The 26,558-nt window shown below is 38.6% G+C and overlaps 1 protein-coding gene across 1 annotated transcript; it reads right to left on the bottom strand.

The window, feature by feature from the left end:
* Window positions 1-207: 207 nt before the first annotated feature.
* On the bottom strand, window positions 208-10,045 carry LOC128114945 (G-protein coupled receptor 83-like). Its single transcript, XM_052745405.1, has 5 exons — window positions 9,803-10,045; window positions 5,986-6,460; window positions 5,651-5,776; window positions 5,121-5,254; window positions 208-4,712 (listed from the first exon to the last, which is right to left on the bottom strand). The coding sequence occupies exons 2-5, from the start codon at window positions 6,355-6,357 to the stop codon at window positions 3,980-3,982; spliced, it is 1,365 nt and encodes a 454-aa protein (XP_052601365.1). The 5' UTR covers window positions 6,358-6,460; window positions 9,803-10,045; the 3' UTR covers window positions 208-3,979.
* Between the last annotated feature and the right edge of the window lie 16,513 nt (window positions 10,046-26,558).

The raw sequence follows: 26,558 nt of genomic DNA, 5'->3' as shown, positions 1-26,558 counted from the left end.
AAACTACAGCCCCTAGAGCACTTTTAATTCCACACGTTTGTTTCTGCTGTAACGATATGGCCATGCCAGGTAGAGGTTCTGTTTAATCAAGTTTAATTCACAGGCTGTTACTTCTAAAGTCAATATGTCCTTTTTAGGCTACTGGCTACTGAGTTATTCTTTTGGAGCTTAAAATAGTACAGGGGGTCTGCATTAAGGAAGAAACAATTTTCATTATCTTCAGCTTTATTTATTTTTAATTAAGCATATACAGAGTCGCAAAGGATTCACAAAGGTGTGTAGTTTCAAACACTTGAAAAATTATTCCAGTCAAAATATACTTAAGTACAAAAGCCAGCTGACACACGATAATTACAGTCAGACAACTCTAAACCCTTAATTTGACCCTCTCCCCTTTTGAACAGTTCATCTGAGTACAGCCTGGAGCTCCCAAACTTCAGAATTCACTCTTCCTGGTTGTCAAGCAGAACAATTTCTGAAGCAGTTGCTCTGTCTAGGTGAGGGGTTTCCCTCAACTGTAGCCTGTTTTGGATACATACAAGGGTAATACATTGTTCCAAAGTCCAATGTCGATATTCATTCTTTTGGGAATTTCAGTGTTCCATATAAACAAGCACACATAAATAAAACTTGGGGATTTTTTTTTCTATTTTTTTGCAGTTTGTTTGCGAACTATTTTGGCAGGAAAATGGTTAAATGTAACACCATAAAACACATTAAGCACACTTCAGAAGAGCACCGTAATGAGCACTATTACACTTAATATATTACTATGATATCTAAAACATTAACAAATATAAATATGTAATACAATTATTGAGAATTACATTGAATCATAAATAAAGGGAGTTCTTAGAAAAGAGATGACAATTCAGAATAGAAACCCTGTGTCATTTCTATACTTTGTAAACACTTCACCTCTTTCAAGTTTTGTCCTTTGATTCCTTATCTGCCGCTCTTCTCAGAGCAGAAATACTAAAGTTCTGAAAAACCTACTTGAGAGACTAACTCAAAATTATCCATCTGCTTATTACTTGGCACGTACTTCTTTTGTTCAGTTGTCTAGAGTTCAGCTACTGTCTCCGTCTCTGCTCTGGAAATCTTTTTCCTCTCAGCAGTATTCTGTCCAACCTAGTTTCAAGTAATCTAAACAGGCAGTAGAAGCTTTCCTTTTTCCCCAGTGAGATATATCAAGTAGTATTTTCATAAATACCTGCATAGCCTTCTTAGTTGTATACAGGTCAGCACTTCAAGGGGAGCACAGCAACATTAATTTAACAATATTTAACAATAACAATAGTAACATTTACAATTAGAGTAATATTAACAGCAATAATCACAAGGTGGGTAACAGGAAAATGAGCCTATTAACAACAATAATACCTGTTATCACAGATAACTCTTACAATAGCCCTATAAGGTATTATTAACCACCGTTTATAGATGAGGAAACTGGGGCACACTAAGGCCACATGACTTGCCTAAGGTCACACAAATAGTTGAATCAGAGCAAATAAAATCCGTGTCCCAGTATTCTGAGTCTTGGGCTTGTTTCCACTAGAGACTTCTTGCCTTATATCAAAATCAAAGCACAAGGTGCTTTGACTTGTACAGATGCTGTTTCTATCACACAAATTGAATATGTGCGAAATTTCTTTCAGTAACAGGTTTCTTGGAGCCATTGACTGTCTGCTAAAGTAAATCAATTAGATCACCAAAGGTCCCATACCTAAGGTAAAGTTTGTGGCCATGAATACATTTGTATTCTACATAAAGTTAGCTGAAATCAGTTCGCAATGATATAGTTCTTAAATTTATAAGCAGATACTAATGCCTACATTTATAATCAGATATTAAATTATAACTATTCACAATGAAAGTATAAGCAAACAATTCAGCTAGAAAGAACAATCTCATTAAGGAATGCTGAGATCTCAAGGAAACTGTTAGACTTTTCTCAATATCCTCGTGTATGGTGCCCTCTGATGGATTTTCTAAGCCAACATAATACACAAGAACAAGAATGTTCTCTCGTGTTCACTCTTGTCTGGGGTAGGAAGGGAATCTCTGTGACAAAAAAAGTGAAGAAACTGAAAGAGGGATATCTGTGTACAGGGAAAAGTAGAAAAGGAATAATGAATTAGTATTAGACTTAGATCAACACCAAGGAGAGGAGGGAAGGAAGGAAGGAAGGAAGGAAGGAAGGAAGGAAGGAGGGAGGGAGGGAGGGAGGGAGGGAGGGAGGGAAGGAAGGAGAGAGGGGGAGAGGGAGGGGGAGTGGGAGAGAGAGAAAGCAAAGCAGGGGAAGCAAACGAAAGTCTACGATGGAACAAAGCACCGGAAATGAGGAGGCTTCAACTAGTGAAGAGATGATGAGCCTCAGCACAAGAAGTTGTGAACCTCTGGTTAAGGCAGCAACCAAAATCCAATATTAGAGACACCAGAACAAACAAATATGGAAAAGTGAGCACCCGGATGAAATGTTGGAAGGAGAGAGAAGCAGTGTTGTATTCTATGAGTGTACTTCTGAACAGGAGTGTGTAACACACCCCATGTGTGAGACTGACATAATTAACAAAAAAGAATATAGATTATTAATTAAAATGAATTGAGTTGAAATGAGTATATGAGAAAGCAAAATAAAATGAAAGCCACTCATAAGTGATAACTTGATATGGTTAGAGAAAAGCATAGAAATAGCGAAGGAATGGAATTAGCACATAAGAGCACAAATTAGGTCATGAATCTGTACAATTTTCACAGGGAGATATACAACACCAAAAAATCAAATCAAATCAAATGAACACATGAAGCACCAACTATAACGAAATGCTGATTCCAGAGACAAAAAGTTGCCACACTCTCAGAGCCTTCAAGACTTCACTTTAAGGCATGAAATCTTGTCTAGGCTCAGTTAGCATGAAAATTACAGGTAGAAATAAGTGAGAGCACCAGGCAGGTGGATAGCATGAGAGGTAACAAGGAGCAATATATACAAGCTTATACCTGTGTTAACATAAAAATGTATGCATGTGTGTGCATGTATGCACTTGATTATGTCATGTTAAGATGCAACAAATTATAGTTGATAGGGAATAGTTTGGGGGGGGGGGTGGAGATGCTGCTCTGCTTGTTGTGAAAGTATTAGGATAAAGGTATGACCAAAAGTCAGTGAATAATCAACTCAGATGGCCAGTTCTGATAGGAAAGGTCAATAAATTCATCAGAGACCACATATGCCAGTATACATTAGCTAAATTAGCTAATACAAATTCCAAGTAGTTCCTCCAGATAAAGTCCACAGTTATAGACAAGATGAGATATCTGAAGCGTGGGAAATTAGTCTAAAGCCAAAGATCTGTAGACTGAGTATACAGAGTCACATTTACAAAGATGGGGTAATAGAAATCCAGAGTCCTTCACCAGTATTTCTTGTTCCTTATCATGAGTATCTGCCTCAGACTAAGTTGATGCACAAAGTAATTTACATGAGAGCACCAAGTCGGTGCACAAGGGCAGTGAAGAAAAGGGTGTTCCTATTGGCAGAGAGGGGCTACCAAGTAGTCTTCTTAGTAATTCTGTACACAGACATCTTTCACTCACAGTTCCTCCATCTCACTATCACTACTAGCAATAATCACAGGTAAAAGCTGGAGGCAAAGAAAGAATCTTATTCAGGAAATGTGGTTCTCATACATTTATCTGCAAAGCAAGGAAGCTAAGTAAGTCAACAAATTCCTTCAGGGTCTGGCACAGTCAGTTGTCCACATTTTGGTACAGTGGACTCAAGTAGAATTCTGATGCCAGAACTAAGACTCAAAACCATAAAAAGATCCAGAGAGATGGATCTGTGAGGGTGCACACGATAGTAAAGCATTGTATTCAATATCTAAGTTAAAGGTTACCCCATCTCTGACTGAATTGTCTGGGAGAAGGTACTCATTAAGCAAGATTGCAATGGATCAGATGGGTGCCCAATTTAGTGACTGGTAGTCTTCATGTGAATGCAAAAGTAAGGATCCTGGGTTGAGGGCCCTGCTACTGCTGCTGCCTCTTCATCTATGGAGGGATCTGGATCTTCCCAATCCCCTTGAACAGAAACTTGAGAATTATCCCCTGTAGCCAAACTGGGATCCTCAAATACCTGGGGCTCTGGAACAGCCAGGGGAACTCGCAGCAGCGAAGATGTCCGGAGTTCCCGAAGCTCAAGACTCTCCTTTGGCTTGATTTCCTGAACCTGGGACCTGCTACATACAAACAGTGACTGCATCCTGAAAGATGATATAGATCTTAGTTTGGCACGGAAGCTCCTATTGAGCCAGCAGTAGATGAAAGGATTGTAGCAAGTGCTGCTCATTGCAAACCAGTGAAAGCCATAGAAAACCACACTATCATTTTCGACGCCTGCATTGGAAATAAGAACCACATAGAAATTAAGTGGAAACCAACAAACTGCAAAGACCAACACAATAAGTATCAGCATCCTGATGCTCTTCTTCCGCTTCTGGTAGTGTGCCATAAGTTGACGAGCAGAGGCATCACCAATGGCATTTTGTAGCCACAACCTCTTTCCTAGGTGAGAATAGGTTACAACAATCACCAGAAGTGGCAGGATGTACAGCAAGACAAATGTTCCAAGGTCCACATACTTCGAAACCTGCTGGCTCGGTCCAGGAAAGGCAGGGAGGCAGTAGCTCCTGGTGGTGCCATCCCTGGAGGAAAGCAGAACAAAAGTTATGACAACTAACTGAAAGGAACCCAGAAAGCTTCTAGTAGCTACTTTGCACAGTATGTCCATAAGAAATTCCAGTCACTTGAAACTTTAAGTCTCAATTTCTTCAATTTTAAAATTAAGGGAATGAAATAAAATGTTATCTCTTATTGGCCTAGTCTAGGTATAGATCAATCTGAAGACAGCCAGATTCTTCATTGCCAGTGATCTTAACTTGGTGGCCCATCCTCTTGGTTCCACTAACACATTAGAATTAGAAAATGACACCATATATTCTATTAAGGAAAGTAGGGAAAAGAAGAAAATGAAGTTAAGAACATTACAAATGTCAATTTCCTGGGAGTCTCTACAGAGAAAAAGGTGAAATTATCCATTATGTTTGACTTACATGCCGATGTAAGTGAACACATTTTGGTAAATTGCATGCGGAAGAGCAAGGAACACTGCAATGCTCCAGATCACAGCAACAACCGTTAAGCTCTGGGAGTGTGTCAGCCTTGGTTTCATTGGGTGAAGAATTACCTACAAAAGACAAGAAACACTTCCTGAATCATCCCAGGTCAGTGTGGTTTGCATAATCAGACAAAGGTTGATGAGTTTCTGCTTGGATTAAAGAATTTACTTGGACTATTAATTTAATTTATCTTATCCGATATGAACACAGATGGATTGAAGATAGTTTAGAGGGAGAAGAGAGAATGCTTAAAATAAACATATGGTGCTGAAACTCTGAAATTCAAAATGGCATCCAGCTGTAGGAGTATGTATGATAGTGGAGAGAAGTATCTGAGCCAGGCCACAAACATATTCTATTCTCAAATATGGCTCCTCCCCGTAGATTTCTGCAAGATGTCTTATCTTCCTGGCTATTTCCCATTCCCTGCTCTTTTATTCAAAACTGTCCTCAAGTGGTCTTACCCGGTGCCGGTCCATGGCAACTGCCATCAGTGTAAGAGTCGAAACGTGGAGGGAGCAGTACTGAGCAAAACGACAGATATGACACATAATCCTACCAAATACCCACTGTCCAGTCAGGAAACGAGCCTATGGGATGAAAGGAAGGAGAAAATAGAAAAAAAAAGCATAGATTATTTATTAAAATATTGTCCTTAAGTACTGTAGAGAAGCTAGAGTATAGAATGGAGGCCTCATGCTTGCATATTCCCTTTTATTTCCTTAGTCCCATCATCCACCCCTAAAATGGAGCAGCCTCTTTTTTATGTACTGAAACCAACTCTATATAAATCACTCACCAGAGCAAATGGACTGTTGAGCAGGATTATCAAAATGTCAGATATCGCCAGATTGAAGATGAGAAGGCCTGTTGATTTCTTGATTTCTTTGTGCTTGACAAAAACTTGGCATACCAGGGAGTTGCCAAAGAGGGATATCATTATGATGACAGCATATGCAAATGTCAGCACAATCTTTGCCATGATGTGGGGATTGCCCCCTATCCACTTCCTGACTCTTCCTGCTGCCCCTCCCCACTCTGCACTTGAGACATTGGTTCCATTCAGACTGGTGTAATTGCAATTTTCATCCTCAAGTAATGGAGCCCAACTGACATTTTGTTGGAGCCAATCAATGGTACTTTCCATTTGTAACAGGACAGAAGTGTTCATTTTTGTTTAGGGAGAAGGACTAAACAGGTCCCAAGAGACCAGAAAGGATATAGATAATGAAGTCCTTTTCCAAATCCTTGCAAACAGAAGCTCCTGGTTCCACCTGAAATGGAAAGGATCAAAGACTTTATTATTTTATAGAATAGTGAGTCCAAAGAAGCCAGGATCTAAGGTCTTAACCTTTTTATAAGAGAAAGAAGCCAGCAGGCTTGTTAGCCCATTTTGACTAAGATGATGTAATCCTGTGAAACCAATTAGATCACCCACATAGAATGACAGATATACCAGCCTGTTTTCTTACCATGATAATGTATAAAACTTACCTAAAACAGTCACTGCCTTCTAATACACATTCAATTAATTAATTGCTTTGTAATTAATGCTTAATTAGAGTTGGGTTATTGAGGTCTAGCAGAATAGGTAACTCTAGATTATTGTCATAGAGTTGTATAGTTATGGGCGTCTGACCTTTCTACCTAGCCTTGTGAAAGCAATGGTAGGTCTTTGACTGCTCTGAATTGTATTGAGAATTTTACATAAATAAAAAGATCAAGCCAGAAGAAATGGGCTTCTAAATAGGTGACTAGTCTCCAACTGCAGGAGATGACACCTATGTAATAATGCGCATGTTTACATACATGAGAAAGAGTAGGATATCAGAGACTGTAAACTTAAAGGCAAGATTTTGTTTACGTTTCTGTACTACCCACTCCTGTGACTAACTTGCAAATAACTATGATTAACAAAAATTAGTTACGTATTTCTAAATTTTAGAAAGACCCCTGAATATTTTCAACATAAAGAAATGGTAAATTCATGAGATAAAATGATGCCAATTACCACAGTCCAATAATTTTGCATTGTGTACATTTGTCAAAATGTAGTAATATACCCATAAATATACATAATCATTGTGTCAACCACAAATAAAACTATATACTTAAAAGGATTTTTTTGCCTTGGTTTCTCCACCTATCCAATGGCAATTATATACACTTCATAAACTGGTAGAGAAGATTTAATTAGCATGCATGAAAGAAAATGTATACTATTCAAGCACCTTCTTCTTGATGGAAAAAAATCTTTGGGTTTCCTTATACTGGAAACCTACATTTTGTTGTTGTTCTTAAGCAAATAAGTTCTGGCCAAAAGGGAGAAAAAGGTATAGTGCGTGTGTGTGTGTGTGTGTGTGTGTGTGTGTGTGTGTGTGTGTGTGTGGTGTGCGGTGTGTGTGTGTGCAGTGTGTGGTGTGCATGTGTGTGTGTGTTGTTTGTGCAGTGTATGTGTGTGTGCAGTGTGTGTGTGTGTGTGTGCGTGAGGTGTGTGTGTGTGCAGTGTGTGGTGTGTGTGTGTGTGTGCATGCGGTGTGTGTGTGCAGTGTGTGGTGTGTGTGTGTGTGCGTGCGGTGTGTGTGTGTGCAGTGTGGTCTGTGTGTGTGTGTGTGCATGCGGTGTGTGTGTGCAGTGTGTGTGTGTGTGTGTGTGTGTGTGTGTGTGTGTGTGTGTGTGTGAAGTGTTTTGCTGTTAGTTCATGTCCATGGAGGTGGTGCATGGACATTTGTGTGTATGTGTTTTGTTTGACTGATTTGTTTTAGAATGTTCTGTTCTGTTTCTTACGTGAACTCACATGTAGCATGATTATGGTTCCACAGTGCAGACTTGTATGGTGTGCATTTTCTAAACAACACCTGTGTGTGTTTTTGTGGTATGTTTGCATTCTGTGTATTTATATGATGAGTTTCTCTGCTGTACATGCACTTGTATGGTATGTTTTGTTGAAGGTGTCTGGTACATGTTTGTGTAGAACAAATAATGTATTGCTGTCTGTGATGCTGGTTATACTTGGGGGGAGCCACAGATTCCCCCCCTTTCTGTCTCCTTCTCCACCCCACAAAACTTACTATGGAAAATTGGGGATGTAGCTGAGCGACACGTAGCGTGCCTGAAAAACTGGGTTCCATACTCAACACTCCACAATTAAATCACAAATACTATATTACCAGACAGAATGTTCCCCACTTGTTACTCCAGTACAGGTGTGGCTAAAGCAGAAAGACTGCAAGTTTGAGGACAGCCTGGCCTATAATAACCAGGTCCAGATGGAGCTGCATAGTGGGAGCCTGTCTCAAAAAAATGTGGTATGGGGCAAAGAAGGAGAATCCTTATGCTAAGGTTAAGGATCCATTTTAACCATATCTATTCCCCTAATTTCCCTTCTGACTAGGGGCAGTCAGGCTATGGTGGGTGGCTCCTCTAAGCAAGGGCTACTCCAACATAGCATCTAAATGAGCCAGGCTTTGGGCCTTAAAGGTTTGAATCCCTGCCCCTCCCTTCGTTTCAGGGGAGTATGGGGGAGGAGGGAGCTCCAAGCAGTTTCTGGCATTTTCTAGACCATCAAGTGGGGAAAGGATTAAAAACATAGATTATTTATTTTGTGAAGAACTACTTCTCCCCAGAAAGACTTCTCTTTAGCCAAAATAGTCAGAAGGGGGCAGTGAAGAGGAAAATATAATTTCATTCCACAGCCCCTTCCTCAAATTTCAGGAGGGCGGGGCTTTAAGAAACTGCGTCATCACAGACCTCTTAGCCTCCTGAGGGTGGTTGCTATTGGTGACCACCCCTCAACCTCCAGTAACACCCTGGAGACTGAGATTCTATAGTCCTAATTACAGAGATTTGCTCTTTTCTTTCTTGCGAACAGAAAGGATGATGAACACTGATTCATCTCTACCCTATGCTGGGACCCCCTCCTCAGTTATGGAGCACATGATTCCAGTGGGGGAAGGGTTTCTGTGGCAGGAGACTTAGTCCCTGACCACTGTCTTTTCCAGCCCACCTTCTCCCTGGAGAGCGAGGTGGGGAGGAAGGCTAGGGGGCTGGGGAGGGAATAAGGACCCTGCATCTCTGAAGCTGGCAGTCGCGAGATCAAGCTTACAGTTTGCATGTACTTTGACGCGCAAGAAACCACCACCACCACCACCACAACAACAACAACAACATCTCATTGTGGAAGCATGACAGTTTGGGGGGCTAAAACACCCAGAAGCCTGAGAAATGGATGGGATGTGGTAAATAGGAAGGAGGGCTTTCCAGAGGGTTTTGGAGCAGATATCCTCACTTTTCAGGAGTGCCAGGATCCCTGCTGATAGGAACAGACAAAAACAGGAGGGAAATTCTAGAGATTCACCCAGAGCTCTTAAGAATTCAGTATTTCGCGCTTGAGGATAACCTGTGGAAGAAATGCATTCTGAAAAAAAAAAAAAAAAAAAAAAAAACAGGTTGAGGACTCTCAGGGCTCTGGGCGCGTGGACTTGGGGATGCTATGTCCCCAAACCCTTCCATTACATGGGCAGTCTGCCCATTTCCCTGTTTACCTGGTGTCAGACGCAGTGACAGCAACTCACCCCCAGATATCTCCAGTCTTTCCTGTAAATGTTGAGACTTACCTTAGAACGTTTTATCCGGAGAAGGACTGGAAAGCTGGGAGCCTACCAGCCTCAGTGTGCTGGTCAGGCAGCGGAGAGATGAAGACTGACTAGCAGACTAGCCGCCAGCCCGTCCAGGTCCCAGCGCACTTCAGAGCCCGAGGTGTCTCTGGCTCTGCGCACGCAAGCCTACTGCTGCAGGCAAGGAGTCGTGAGCACTCCCCCGCGTCAGTAGGGACTGGGTAGTGACCCTCAGCAATAGGGGGCGGGGCCCCGCGAGGGCTGGCAGAGCTTTGCGCGAGACTTTGCCTCTACCACGAGATGCTGTCTGGGTCCGCAACACACAGGGAGGGGGACAGAGGGGGGGCACATGGAGGGGGATGTAGGGGGGGCACAGGTGGCCTCTGCTGCTATATCAGAGCTAGTTAATTTTTCCACATTCCCACTGTGTAACTGCGGCTCTAGTCTTCCCTACCAAGACACAAGCACTCTGGGCACTAGACCAGACGGGGTGGTTGCTGCTGATGGGGTAAATTCCTCTTTTAAAACACAAAACCAAAAAAACTCCTCACTAATTTAAATATGCCCATTTCAGTTCATCAATCAGAATGTAATTAACATACACATCTCTACTCAAGCTCTTTCATACCTAATCTCCTGCTTCCCACTTCCCCAAGGTAACTCGGTCTGCAGATTTTTTTTTTTTTTTGACCTGCGTGAAGCCATAACCAAGCAAACACTATGGAGCCTTCAGAACAGCAGAATCTTTGAATCTGGAGATGGAAGGTGGCAGGTGAAAGGGAAAAATAATCAGGGAAAGTCCATCTTTAGAGAGCTGCCTTTGAGTGTTACTTACAGTGGTGCCAAACAACATTTGTGATATAAGAACTATGCATGAGCTTTTGCAAACCCCGCGTGGTGAATATTTTCCAGGGTTCCATTTTTTTTTCTTTGAAAAAGGAAAGCAGAGGGGAAAACACAAGGAAAATGAGAAGAGAGAAACAGGAGGTTCCTGGCATAAAATTCCCAGGTACAATAAAAAGTTATTTAAATCACTTGAGGTTTGGCTATTTTATTTCTAGAAAATTCTTTTCTGCCCTTTTGTGTATATTCAGCTAGATAAAATAGTCTTGAACCGTATTTTTAATTCACAGACTGGATTCCTCATTTCCTCCATGATCTCTCTCCCGAATTTTCTCGAAGGAATATGTAAACAATCAGAGCTCTTATGTGCAGTGAGTCACCGAGTCTCCCAGGGTAGAACAGAGATGTGCTTAATCTTTGCACATCTGATTTTCACTCGATAATATGAAGCCTCTCCAGGTTTCTGTAAAGCTCAATCTTTCTTTCAGGTAGTGCAAGAATCCCATTTTCCCCCTTTTACAGTGTATTTCCCACCAAACAGTACAGTCAAATTAACCAAATACCTTCCCCCAGAGACAAAGATTTTCTTAAATCTTTTCCACACACCGTGGATTTCCTTTGGAGACTGCAGGAGACTTAACATTTCCCATCTTTCCATGAGCTTGTGTGACAGACCTCTCCCACCAGTTACCTCTGGCTTTCAATAAAATGAAAATTTTCAGAATGGGAACACCTCATAATTTTCCCTCACCTCACCCCAACTTTTACTGAGATATTAAAAACATCTCCATTGGATACGAATATTTACAGAAAAACACAGAAAATTTGTGTTTACCTAAAACAGGGTAGAAATGAGCTCATCATCACTCAATCTTTCTTGGACATCAAATGTATCAAATATACTTGAATCTCTCCGGCATCTACATTTTACTCCTAAGGAATATTGAAGGATCCCTTATTTTCCCACACCTTTGTCAAAGATCCTTTGACCATAAAGAAGCCAACATCTTCACCTAACTCAGCATTTTCTCTTTAAAAGGGTCACACTGGAAAAGAGGCCTGTTCCACACAGGAAGAGAGGCCAAGTACTCTAGAAACCTTACCAACTATGCCTCCATTTTGCTAAATTTCAATATTACATTCTCAGTCTACCCCTGACAGCCACAGATCAAACCCCTACAGGCCTACAATGCTTTCACACTCCAAAATCCCCCTCGATCTACAAAAGGGCACAACCGAAATTATTACTTCATAGGAGTCTGAGGACAAACAATGGATTCCAGACCTAGAAGGCAGACATTTCGATAAGAAAATCTAGCTTCCTTTCACCCTACAGTGGCCTTGAAGTAACTGCTTTCACTCATTCTCATGCTGCCTGTAGACCACACAACTCCATCTAGCTTAGCTGTGTCCCTTCCCTTCCTGGTCCTTGTCCCTCTCCTAGGTAGGCAGGCAGTACCATTACCAACCTTGCAGAAATCTTCTTTACCCTGCCAGGCTTTGATACAATGAAGACACAGCTCTCCCTCCCATTAAAAGTCCAGGATTTGAGTTGGATCTTCAGATCGCTTCTCAAGCTGTGTTTTCTGAACTACTTGGTATTCTTGCGAAATCTTCCATCTAAGAAATGCAGCAGCTGCACGTGTGGCTCACGGAGAGTTAGCTCAGACCAGCCAATCCAGGGCTGAGGCAAAAGAGCGTCAGCTCCCGAGCTGTCAGGCTCTTCCCACAGATCAAAGCTCTCCTGGTACGGGATTTATAGGATTTCACAGGGAAGGACAGAGTGGGTGGCGCTCCAGACTATTGGTTCAGAGAAGGGGCGCGCAGGGGGGAGGAAAGAGAGGCTGAGGGCTCTGTGGCTTCTTTTGCTGCCCACGGAGTGCCAGTTTTGAATGCTCTAACATGGCACGCGGTTTTCCAAACCACTTTTCCCCAGAATTCAGGTTCAAATACAGGCAAAATGTCTGTGTTTATCTTCCACTTCACCACAACCTGAACATCTCTCTAAGGCACAGCCCTGGTCCAACAAAAGAGAGAGGTCAAAGCATTTTTGTTTGTTTGTTTTTGGTGTTTTTTGTTGTTGTTGTTTTGGGTTTTTTTTGTTTTTGTTTTTGTTTTTGTTTTGTTTGTGGAACACAGGCGTATACCTGACACCTAGTCTTATACATTCGTCTTAATTTAAAAGTTTTGAAGCAAAACCAGAGTGGATTTCCGTTTTCATATACACAAATATTTTTCTTTTTAGAAGAGAAAACATAAAAAAGGCAAATAATGTTTTAGGTGGGAATATTAGTTGGAAAGCCAAGCTACCTCCTACACCGTATGATTTCAGGCATTCCATGATACCTCAAGATAAATTCTCTGGTGACAACACAACATTAAGTATGTCTGTTTCTCTTTTATGGATTTGTTTTAATCATACATTGTGCATTTAGGGGTACCGGTATATAGGGTTTATCTGAGATAATTTTGCAATTTATGTACTTGTCAGTAAGTAAATGCAGCTTGGTGCAGAGATAAAGTCAAGCCAATATCTTCCATTTCGTTTAGTTGCTCATAGACTTGAGGATTTTTTTTTCATTTTTCTTTGTTAAGAAAATTTCTACTCACTCTATATACCACCCATAGATCCCAGCTCCTCCCTCCTCCCACCCCCCAGCCCTCTCTCCCAAGCCACCCCGCATCCCCACATCCCTCAAATCGAGGTCTCCCATGGGGAATCAGCAGAGACCGGCACACTGAACCTAGGCAGGTCCAAGCCCCTTCCCACTGCACCAAGACTGGGCAAGGTGTCACACCACAGGCACCGGATTCCCAGAAGCCAGCCATGCACCAGGGACGGATCCACAATTAATAAATGGGACCACCTGAAACTGAGAAGCTTTTGTAGAGCAAAGGACACGGTCAATAAGACAAAACAACAGGGTACAGAATGAGAATGTTTTTATCCCATTAAATCACCTAACCCCATTGATGCTTGCTTCCACCTCTATGTTAATTGTTAAATTAACATACTCTAATCTGGAACTGGAGTTACAGATTGTAAACCACCATGTGAGTCCCGGGAACCAAACTCAGGTCCTCTGGAAGAGCAGTAAGTGCTCTTAGTCACTGGACCATTTCTCCAGCCACTTAAAGTTTTACTTTTAAATTAGAGTATGTTAATTTAACAAGTGAATGAGTTTCATTGCGGTATTTTCACATGGATGTGCATACCTCTCCCTCCTATTTATATCCTTCTACATCCCTAACAGTTTACACTCCACAACTTTAGTATCGTTTTTTATTCCTTAAATTACACATAAGAGAGAAAATATATAAGACTTTTTGTGATGGTTAATATGGATTTTCAATGGGATGAGATCTAGCCCCACCAGGGACACAAATCTCTGGGTAGGAATACAAGGGACTGTTTAGATTATGATAATTGAGGTGTGATGACACACCTAGAATATGAGTGGCACCATTCCATGGACAACAGTCCTGTACTGAATAAGAAGGTAAAGGTAAGATAAACCTACATATTTATTTTTCTCTGCTTCTCGAGTACAGATATAATATAAGCAGCTGCCTCATGCTCTTTTCCCTGTGACTATAAAAGACCGTGAGGTAAACACTGAGAACTATGAGCCCAAACAAACACTTTCTCTCTTAAGTTGCCTTTGTCAGGTATTTTATCAACAGAACCAAATGTCTAATACTCTTGTCATCCTAAATCTTGCTTATTTCACCATACAGGATGTAATTTCTATTGAATTTCCTGCAAAGGACAACATTTCATTCCTTTTTATGGCTGAACAGAACTCTATTGTAAATATATGCTATATCTTATTTTTTCAAGGATATATTTTATTATTAATGGTGTGTGTGTGTGTGTGTGTGTGTGTGTGTGTGTGTGTGTGTGTGTGTGTGTGTACATGAATGCAGGTTCCTCCAGAAGTCAGAAGAGGAAACTGGATTCCCCAGAGATGGAGTTATAGCTAGCTAATATGGATGCTAAGACCAGACTTCTAGTCCTCTAAAAGATTGTGAAGTGCTCTTTACTGCTGAGTCATCTCTCCAGCCCTCTACTACATTTTACTTCTCCATTCATCTATTGATGGGCAGCAAAATTAACCCCTTAAATTAAATATTATAAACAGTGCTATAATAAACATGTGTGTGACATGTTAGATTGACTTTGATTCTTTTGGGTATACACCAAGATGTCATACAGCTGAAATACTTTATAGGTCTAATTTTTTTAGTGTTTTGAGGAACTGCCATACTGATTTCTGTACTACTGGAATAATGCACATTCTTATCAGAATTTTACAAAAATTGTAAAAAAAAAAACCTTACGTCTTCATCAACATTTGACATTATCTATTATCTTAATTATAATCATTGTGATTGGGATGGAATAGAATATAAATGTAGTTTGTTTTTTGTTTGTTTGTTTGTTTGTTTTAAGGTAGTCTTGTTATATTGTGCAGGCCATCTTTCAACTCATGATCCTTTTGCCTCACTCTGCCCATACTAGGATTGCAGGCCAGCAGTACCACCATGACATTCTCAATGTAATTTTGATTTGTATGTGTCTGGTAGTTAAAGGTCATGAACATTTTTCATTTAGATTTTGACCATTTGTTCTCCTTTGTTTGAAGATGGATGTTCAGTTCATTTGCTCATTCACTAATGAAGATATTTGCTCATTGGCATTTGTTCACTTTTTTATGTTCTGGATATTAAATCTTCTCTCAATCATAGGTATTTACTTTTCTTCTTGAGATATTGCGAATAGGATTCTTTCTGATTTTTTCACAGTGAGTTCATTTCTGCCTATATTTGCATTTCTTTCTATAAATACATATTATATGCCTTACAGCTATCATAGTGTATATGAATTGTGGGTGTTTATTTGCAGTTCTGCAGCCACAGATGTTATTCAGTATCTCTTTATGTGACAAGTAAAATTTTGCATATGTTCATTGTAGAAATTTCTATTAAAATATTTTGCTTATTGTAATTTTTTAAATTATTGAATCTTATGTCATGTTTATGTATTGTGAATCTAAGTCCTTTATTTTGTATATGATTTGTCAATAGTTTCTCTTCTGAGTTTTTCTCTCTGTTTTGTTGGCAATTGGAAACACAAGATACTTTACTTTTGATTATACTCAATGTATTTATTTTTCTTTTGCTACTAAGATTTTTGGTGCCACATGTAAGAAACCATCATTTTTTCTTATTTATTTATTTATTTGTTTGTTTATTTATTTTACATCCTGACTGCAGTTTCCCCTCACTCCTCTCCTCCCATTTCCTCCATACATCTCTCTTCCACACCTCCCCCTCAATCCACTCCTCCTCTTTTTCTGTTCAGAAGGGGGCAGGCTCCCATGGGTATCAACAAAGCATGGCATATCAGGTTGCAGGAAGACTAAGCTCCCCCCCCCTTGTATTTCAGCTGAGCAAAGCAATCCAGTATGAGGAATAGATTCCCAAGAGCCAGCCAAAGCATTAGGAACAGCCCCTCCTCACATTGTTAGGAGTCCCACAAATAGACCCAGCTACACAACTGCCACATATCTGTAAAGGGCTTAAGTCATTCCTATGCAGGATCCCTGGTTGTTGGTTCAGACTTGTTGAGTTCCTATGAGTCAGGTTAGTTGTTTCTGTGGGTTTTCTTGACCCCTCTGGCTCCTACAATCCTTCTTCCCTCTCTTCAACAGGATTCCCTAAGTTTGGTCTAATGTTTGGCTGTGGGTCTCTGCATCTGTTTCCAACAGTTTTTGGATGAAGGCTCTCTGATGAAGAATTGGAGTAGTCACCAATCTGATCACAGGAGATGGCAAGTTCAGGCTACATATCATATCCACTGTCACTAGGAGTCTTAGCTGAAGTCATACTTGTAGACTCATGGAAGTTTCCCTTCATCAAGTTTCTACCTGTGCCCCCCCACTCCTTTCGAGTCATCTCTTTCAATACTCTTCCCAGCCCCCAACCCATTCCCTCAAGTTCCTGTCCCCACCCACCTAGCTGTCAGGATGGCAGAACAGTCTAAGGCACTGCATTCAGAAACCATAATTTAATACAAGTCTTTTTTTTTTTTAAATAAAAGTTTCAGTAGTGGGCATTTGGTTCCTTTATAAGTGATTTGCTGAATGTCGTACGAAATATGGGTCCTATTTCTTTTATCTACATATGATTACCCAGTCTGTCCCACACCATTTCTTGAGAATATTATTCTTCCTCCATTACACACTCTTGTAATATTTTTTGAAAATCAATCCATTGTAAACATAAAAAGTAATTTTTGAACTCTCAATTTTGTTCTACTGATATCTATTTACTATTATCTCACCATCGTGATTGTTATAGCTTGGTAGTAAACTTTGAAATAGGCATTTGTGTATCAGATGTTTTCCTTGTACAATAATGATTTTTATCTTATAGATTCCTCAGATGTTCATACCAAATCTGGGGGCAGCTGATCATTTGGGGTAAAAGAGCCAGCCTGAAGTTTGATAAGGATTCCATTGATACATAACTATCATGAAGAACATTACCATCTTAATATTTTACCTTCTAATTCAAGAATGTGGGGTAAGCAGGATATCTTTCATTTTATTTAAATTTCATTTAATTTTTCACAATGATTCATAGTATTCAAGGTAAAAACTTTTGTATTTCTTTTGTTAAATTTATTCTTTTTATTATTTCTTTTACTAGAGACCTTCTAGCAATCAATTGCTACAGTATGTCCTTTACAGACTATAAATGCTTAGCAGATATTTCTGCATTTTTATATTTTATTCACCTTCATTTAAAAATATTGTTTAGGTCTACATAAGATTCTTAGTTAACAGGTTATAGCACTTTGAATATACTGTCCCTCTACCTTCAGAACTTAATTTCTGATTTTCTTCTTACAGTAGGTTCCTTTGTATTGGGATGCTATCTTTGTTGCGTAGCTTTGAATATGCAAAAACACACACACACACACACACACACATACACACATACACACACACCACAGACTCTCTTTTCTCTCTTTTCATTCAGTATTTAAACTATGATACACTTAGTTATGGATCTCTAAGTTTACTTTGATTTCATTGATGGTTCTGTTCATTTAGCATTGTTATTTTTTCTTTCTGATAGAAATTATATAATCTCTGTAGACCTATCTTCAATTAGTTAATTCTACAGTACAAATTTGTTGGGTCACTCTAGTAAATTTTCATGGTTCACTATACGTTTTCTGTAGAATTTATACTTGGTTATTTCTATTTTATTGGTATATTGTACTTTGAAACATTGTAATTAAAACTTCTTTAATTTAATTAAGCACACTTTCTTTAGTTAAAATTTCTACCTGTTAAATTTAAATTCAATGTACTACTTCTCTAAGGAAGTTTCCATTGCCTGTATTTTCTCCTGAGGATGTCTGCATGGCTCACATGTTGGGTATCTTTAAAAAAAATGAATGTTTTAGATAATCTATTGTGTAAACTCTGTAACTAAAACTAGAAATTGTTATTTGCTTATTTATTTGTTTTTGAATGGACTGTAGAGTTTCAATGATGTAAATTTCCACTCCAACAAGCAGCCTCTGATAGTGCTGTTTAGTGAGTTCAGACTTAGATACTGCACAGTCATTCTGGGATGACAGTGGGTTTAGCAAGAATATTTTTGTCTCTTTTCCCTATCTCTTTCTTTCATCTGTCTGTTCTGATGCTATCACACCCAGGTATTAACTTTCAGTGATTGCCAGATGATTGCAATATTGTTTTCAACAATGCCTTGGAAAATAAATTGCTCTACAGTGATGCAATTAAATGTGGACTTCTTTGCAAGGTTAGTGTTTTAGGCCAGATTCTGAGACCCTCTCTAAAACCCAGGTTGAAGATTGTTTTTAGCCATCTAATTTCCTGGCTCTTGCTTTTCATCTAGATAATCTAAGGCTTAGGTTATTTTTCTTATTGGGCTACCAGATTTATTTCCATTGTTTATTACCTAACTCTCTAGAATTAAGTCTAAGGATTGACTTTCCTTATTTTCCAAGAAAGTTATATTTGAGAGGGCTATTTGACTGCTATTCTTGTGTACTGGCTTTCCCTCTGTATAAAACTTTTGTATCACTGTTCCAGACCCAGAGGAAGGAAGTGTCTTTATCCTGGAGAGACACTTGCTTTATAAGCAGAATGCTAAGCAGGGTGATAACCATTAATCATGCACGCCTACCTCTTCTGCCTTGGAATCTCTTCCTTACAAACTCACTTGTAATGAAGATCAAGATTTAGTGTTTGTGTCTTGCCCTTGACTGGGATATACCTTGTATTATTTGTGTGGGTGTGAGGGGTTCTAAAACTTGTAGCTGTTATCTGTATTAGACTTTCTGAAGCATGTATGTTAAATGGGTACTGCATTCCTACTCCATCTCAGAAGATGTTATGCTTATATATTGGGGTCTTGGAAGAAGGGAGACTTGTATTTAGGCTGCTGCTCTCTATTATAGAGCTTTGATCATACAAAGCTGGGGATAGGAGAAAGGAACAAGTCATAGTTCAAATCCAACAGTTTTCATTATGATCAAGAAATAATGAATATTCTTGAATGAAAGTCTCATAATTTGCTCTTTGTCCTTAGGGCAATTTGTAGAAATGTTAGTAGGCTATTTGACTGTTTCTAACTTTTACTAGGGTAGTGGTTTAATTAGAGTAAATGAGTTAAGATATTTGTCACTGTGACAAAATATCTTCTGTAAACAACTTAAAGGATGGGATTTTTATTTTGGCTTATGTTACAGGTGTTTCAGTCAATACTTGACTAGTGCCAGTGTTTCTGGGCTTGGATGAGGAAGATAATTATGGAGAAAAAATTGTGGAGGAATCAATTAGTTTATCTCACAGTTCATTGGAAGCAGAGAGAGAATGCTTCTGATTTTCCCTCTTTTAGTCCATCACACCCCACTTCCTATTGGGTGGAATTACCACATTCACAGTGAGTGTTCCCCCTTCCTTAATGCTCTCTGGAAATGCTCTACCCTAGAGGTTCTCTTCATCAATTTTCTTGCTGCTTAACAACACAATCAATATTTAAAAAAAACACAGTAAACATAGAGGGACCTCCACATATCCCTACTCCAAATAACATTCCCCCTTCTTGACCTCTTAGATAAATGTACAACAGAAGGTAGTAAGTAAATTATATATGTATGTGTTTATAAGTATGTATATATGTACATTTATATGTATATATGAACTCCATGCTAACTCTTTTCTACTTTTCTATCAATTCTTTTTCTTCATTAAACAGAAAAACTAGACACTCTTCCACTGCTTCATCATAAATCATTCTAAAGCTATAACTCTTTGCTTATTGCCTACTCTGTGTTGTGTTTAGGAATAAAAGTAAACAGGAAGATGCAATGCTGAATTAGACACAGTCCCTATCCTACATTACTAAAAAATAAAAATATGGACAAAATTAAAAACAAGGCAAAGTGTGATCACTTGCACAGAGAAGCATAAAGAAAATGTTCTCTAAAAAGCCTAATCTTTTGTTATTTTTCTCCCTTTGTCTCTTGGACATAGAGTTAGGGTCTCCGTATTATTTAATAGTCTCTGATTCTAGAAGGTGGCATTTAATTTGGACCTTCATTAATGGAGCAGATTCTAATTGATGAAGGTGGTAAAGGGAACATTATAAGCAGCATAAAAATAGCCAAGTCACAAATATGTCACAGCAAAATATATGCTTTTAGGATCTGAATTTGTTAGGCTAGGCAACGAGAACTGGGCCAAATTATGAAAGACCTTGAAAACCACACTTTGGAGTTGGGATTTCCTTCTGTACATAATGCAATACTATAACATATTTTAATATAAAAATGGCACAATTTGTTGAGAAAGGTAAGGTGTGAGATGGCAGGATGAAAGATGAGTGTTTCAGGAATAATAATGAAGGGCAAGGATACCAATGAAAAAGGAAAACTCTTCCTACTTTCTACAGAACAAATGAGAAGGATTTAATTTCCAGCTATAAGAGATGGATGAACTAGTAAAAAAAAGTGAAAGACCTATGTGATCTTTCAAAATTGACAGCACAAGCTTTCAAAACTGATTTTATGACTATAAACTTGGAAGAGAAGTTCAAAGTTCAAGTGATTCTAGGACCTGTAGACATATTCATATTTTAGAATGATTAAGCCCTGATTAATTTTGGAATATAAACTTAAGCACCACTTGGCAGACTGTATCCACTTAGCACTTCTTAGGAGTATTTCAAGGCTGCAAAGGTAATGTCAAGTTATTAGTCCTTTGTGGAATAGAAAGGGAAGACACTTGTGTAAAGTATATTCATGCTTCTAAGAAACTTAATTTTGGACATACAAATTTATAAAGTAATTTAAAATTTTTTATGTGTAAGTATTTTTCCAAGGTCTAACAGAGAAGGTGTTGTATAAAATTTCCTCACAAATAGTTGCTGAATTAAATATAACCAGGTATTACCATACAATATTGAATGCAGGCAGACTAAACAAGCCATACAAAGCTTTTCTGAATTAAGATTCAAATATAACATTGAAAGTACAGAAAATTCATGTAGTCTTAAGTAAGGAGTATAAAACCATAGAAGGAGCATTAGCATATTCATGTAGTCTGTAGTGAAAGGAAGAAAAACAGAGCAGATTTAGAAATGGCCATATCAAAAAGGATTGGCAAAATGAAAGATCAAGTTATATGTAAACTCAGAGACATTCTATATCTGGACTGGAGTATATGTTGGCTTGGTGTTAGAATGCACAGTGATGCAGAACACAAAATCAACTACTTGTGAACATGACATAGATTATTACATTAATTTTTTCATTAGACCCATTCAACAACTAATTTATACATCCTGTGCACTAGGCATTGTATTAGATGTGAATAACATGACCTGTAAATGAATAAATTGAATAGAAAGATAATTAAAGAACCATTGGTAGACCATGATGAGCAGAAAGGAGACAATGAAAAGGGATAATATATCATGAGAACCACTGAAACTTAAATTTTGAGTTCTCCTATTGCTTATTTTCTACTTGAAGACAGACTGGTGTCTTAAATCTAAGTACTTCTTGTTGTCTCAGAAATCCCTTAGTGAAGTGAGGACACATGAAGCCACTTCAAATCTCTTCCCTCTATGTGCCAGTTAAAATACTTCAGGACTCTGGAAAGACTTGTGACAAGGGAAAACAATGTTATGGTAAAGTCCCAGAGAGTGGCAATATCTATTTTTAATTACTGGTTACATTCAAGAATGTTCTGTAGATATATGTCTTATAAATAATCATGGCGGACTTGGTAAGGACAGGCATCAGAAACATAAGTCTATCCTATTCTTTGTCTCTTTAGAGGGACATAAAGCCTACACAATTGGAGGAGTTAATTGTCAATAGTAGACATCAAATCACCAGAACTGGATGAGTAGTGTATACAGTAAGGACTATGGAAATTCAGAGAAAAGAGAGAGGTATCATAATTTGTGAACAGATACAATGATAATCTAGATAATATAGGACTTTATAAGACTGTTGAAGGATAGGCAAGATTTGGAGATTGGTAGAGATAAATATGGAATAGGGCAGGCTGAGCAAAGTGTTAGCTCTAGGGTAATAAGTTGAGGAATGAAATTTGAATTATTATGGTAGTGTGGTGAAATTATGCCAGATACCAGTACAAGTGAAGCAAGAATAGAAAAAAAATTGATTTAAGTTTCAGAGAAGCCTTGAATACAAAGTTTAAATAATTAGGTTGTCATTAATAGCAATGGTTAATGTGTTGATTACTGACTGCTAGCTATGCATCAGGCACAGTGATAGCCTGGCTATGACTCAGATATTTCTATTTTTCTTGCTGTTATAACTAGCCTCTAGAGAAATCTGGAGTCTTTGTGCCAGCTAGCTGTATGTTAAACTTGACACAAATGGGAGTCATTTTGGAAGAGAGAACCACAATTGAGAAATTGTCCCACCAAATTATCATGCAGGAAAGCCTGTGGTGCATTTCCTTGATTGATGTAGGAGGCCCCAGTTCACTGTGGGCAGTTCTACTCATAGACTGGTGTATCAACCAGAAGAAAGCAGACTGAGCAAACCAGGAGAAGCAGGCCAGTAAGCAGCACCCCTCCATGGTTCTACATCAGCTCCTGCCTCCAGGTTCCTAACTTGAGTTCCTGTCTGACTTTTCTCCATGATGGACTATGAGTTTGAAGCCAAAATGAAGTCTTTCCTCCTCATGTTGCTTTTGAGTATGGTACTTTATCACAATTAACCCTAAGACAAATCTAGAGTCTTCCCTACTTTGTCCAGTACAAACAGATGTCTTGGAGCATGACACGTTCTTGTTAAAATTTGGGAAAGCTCAGGCAAAAAAACAAACAAACAGAAAATCCACAGTTATCATGTTGATACTCTGTTTCCCTATTTTCTTATTTTCTTTTTCTTTTCTTGCCTCTTTCTGTGCTCTGTCTGCATCCCAAATATGTCCTTTCCATAATCCTCCAGCCTTCAGTCCTTTCTTTCTATGTATCCCAATGTCCATATGTGCGGTTCCAGAGCAATATTGAAAGATTTTGGTTATATATATATATAATATATATGTATATATATATTATATATATATATTATATATATATATATATCATTATTTTTTGAAGTGGAGAAAAGTGAAAACGAAAAAGAAAATCCTTATCAGGACCATCTAAAATGAGAGATTAAACTCCAAGAAAAGCCCAAATTTCATCACTGACTGAGGAAGTTGTAACATTAAAACTCTTAAGAGCTGGTGTGAGTTATCTGAAAACATAATGAAGTATACAACCTCAGCATAACATCTTTCCATATCAACTTCAAAAGGATTCCTTACAGTAGTGTGTCTTTATGGCAATTAGAAATGTTTCCAAGAGGATCCCTAATACCTGTATTTAATGCTCACATATATACAAAAATGGTACACATATTACATGTCTGTCCGCATATCTGCATCTTAATTTCAATATGGAAGTAAACTAGGCCACCAAGACAGTATGGACTGGAAGCAGCTTATGGTCTTCCTTTGTAGGAAATTGGAAAATAACAGATGACACTCAGGGAATATTCTGGAGAAAGGTGAAAACAACTGTCAGAAGTGGATGACACCTGAATATGTTTTACCTTAATTACAAAAGTAAAACACATAAATTTACAAGTCAGGAAAGTGCAGAGCCCATTCTGAAAGGAATATCTACTGCTGATCCAAGAATTCTATGAGACTTAGAGAATGTACACTATACTGACTGTGCTTAAGAGAAATAGGCATTCTAAAGAGTTGAAAAAGGCCATATCCAGAGGGGCAACATCAGATGCCAAGAAAATTCTCTTCTCAGTGTTGGGTGCTTGGTACTTGATGTACAGCCTGTGACACTTGCCAAGGCCTCAGAGAGATTCCATTTCAAAAAGACCTCTGCTATATAGGTGGCCTGCCAGACCAGTTTCTCAGTGAATCTTACTCTTAAGAAATGCAGACCAATTGTCACAGGATTAAAGCACTGAAACTTGGTCAGTAGAATACTGATAGATTTGAGGAAGAAAATCTGAATCAGAACACTGCAGTATTTATCAAGTTGAAAATCGTGTGGGAATGAAATTATGCAGGAGAACATTCACATGGGCTTCAAGTAATATGTTAGTCATTGGGAAGGAACACAAAAAATGTATGTTCAGGAGTCACAAACTATTTCCTTAAGAATACCCCAGAGGTGTGACCAACAACAGAGAATCATTCGTGAAGCACTACCCAGATTGGATGAGCACCTGTAAAGACTTGGAGGTAAGAACAGGATTTCTCATCATAGATATGCTACCAAGGATAAACAGCTCGTTGGAGACAAGGATATGTCCTTGTCAATCTCAACTTGCGATGCTATCTTGATCCTGCCATTTTCATCCCTATATTGCTTTGTTTTTTCCCTTCCAAACTCTTTCCATTTTTGTTTTCATCATTCAAATACATAGACTGGCCTGCTTTGCATGGTCTTAGTTTCCTGAAAGATGAGACTGTTCTATATTATTTGATTATGTATCTTTACCTATTTTCATCTATATTTAGTAAAAACTACTTCATCACCCTGCTTCTATTTTGTTCCCCTTATTCCTTTCTCCTAATGTACCTCTATTCTTCTTTCTATTAGCAAAATACTAATCTGCTTTCATGTTCTATTCATATTCAAATTAACTAGTATATTAGTACACACAATGCTATTAGTATCCTTTACTTCCTAAATTTATCAGTGATTAAGGAGTGATTGTTCTATAGTTACTTCATTTCCACAGTGAGTCTACACTTTGATAGTGACTGTTGTTGTAGACCATATAATAGACTCAAGGTAGTACTGGTTATTAATCCTGGTGCCCCAACAGCAACCCAACAGAGGAAAATAATACTTGAATATTGTCAATGCTACCACTGTAATAACAAAGATGACTTGAATTAAAAAAATTATTTACCTCCATATATGAAAGTCTTAATGCAAAAATATAACAAAGAAACATGAACAAGTGAGATTACAAGTCTCCAAAAAGTACCAATCCTACAATAATTACACCAATGAGAGTGAATTAGAAGAAATTCCAAATAGGAAATTAAAATGAATGACTATAAACATGTTAAAAGAAATCAAAGAGGATAGAAAAAAACTTCCTGGGAGGTCAAAGAACACACACTCACACACACACACACACACACACACACACACACACACACACACACACACACACAAACACATACACATTCACTCATACCAAATGAATGAAGTGAGAAGTCAGTGCAAGATTCCTAACCAGAATTCAATGAATAAAAATATTGAAGACAAGGCAAAACTGAAGTGCTGGAAATGAACATTGTAATCATTCAAAAAACAGCTAAGTTAAAAGCTTCCCCAACAGAATGGATCACAGGGAGGACAGAATATGAGGTCAGGAGAGAAGGTAGGGGAATTGGAACACTCAGGGAAGAACAAAGAAAACTAATAAAAAATATACAGTTGGAACATAAGAGATCATTAATACACAATGAAAAGATGAAATCTATAATAATGGCATTAGAAGAAAGAGAATAAGTCCATGCAAAAGACAGATAAAACATTTTTTATGAAATCAAAGCAAAAAAAATTTCCCAAACTTTGGGTAAGAGATACTGTATTAGTTGGGGTTCTTTAGAGAAACAGATATGTATGCACACACCCATGTGTGCGCACGCGCACACACACACACAGAGAGAGAGAGAGAGAGAGAGAGAGAGAGAGAGAGAGAGAGAGAGAGAGAGAGAGAGGGGGGGGGGGGGGGGGGGAGAGAGAGAGAGAGAGAGAGAGAGAGAGAGAGAGAGAGAGAGAGAGAGAGAGAGAGAGAGATTTCTTACTTAGAGTGTCTTACCCAGTAGTTGTTGGGAACACAAGGCTGGATGTCTCAGCTGATCTCCAGTACACCAGAATCCTGAAGATGTAGGCTCTAATGCCAGTGAAGAAATGAGATTGCCAGTGAGAGTAGGAGGAAGAAGGCAAAAAGCAAGCAAGCTTCCTTCTTCCATGTCTATATAGGCTGTCAGCAGAAGGCATAGTCAATATTAAAGGTGAATCTTCTCATCTCAAAAGATCTGGATTTAGAGTGAGTCTTTCCATTTCAAATAATTCAATCAATAAAAAAAACCTTACCAGTGTATCCAGCCAGATACGTGGGTTTTAATTAATTCAGGTGTAGTTTTAAGTTGATAACAAAGAATAGCCATCACAGCTGCCTACCCATGTAGAGCACTGGCATTTAGAACACTGAATAGAAAGGATGAGAATAAAAGTTCCCACACATCATACTGTAGTTGAAAAATACACAGCAAATGATATTTACTAA

The sequence above is a fragment of the Peromyscus californicus genome, unplaced genomic scaffold (assembly GCF_007827085.1).
Source record: "Peromyscus californicus insignis strain IS unplaced genomic scaffold, ASM782708v3 Scaffold_10__1_contigs__length_136768540, whole genome shotgun sequence".
Taxonomy (NCBI): Eukaryota; Metazoa; Chordata; class Mammalia; order Rodentia; family Cricetidae; genus Peromyscus; species Peromyscus californicus.
Note: the sequence above shows the minus strand (reverse complement) of the source record. Positions and strands in the feature narration are given on the sequence as shown.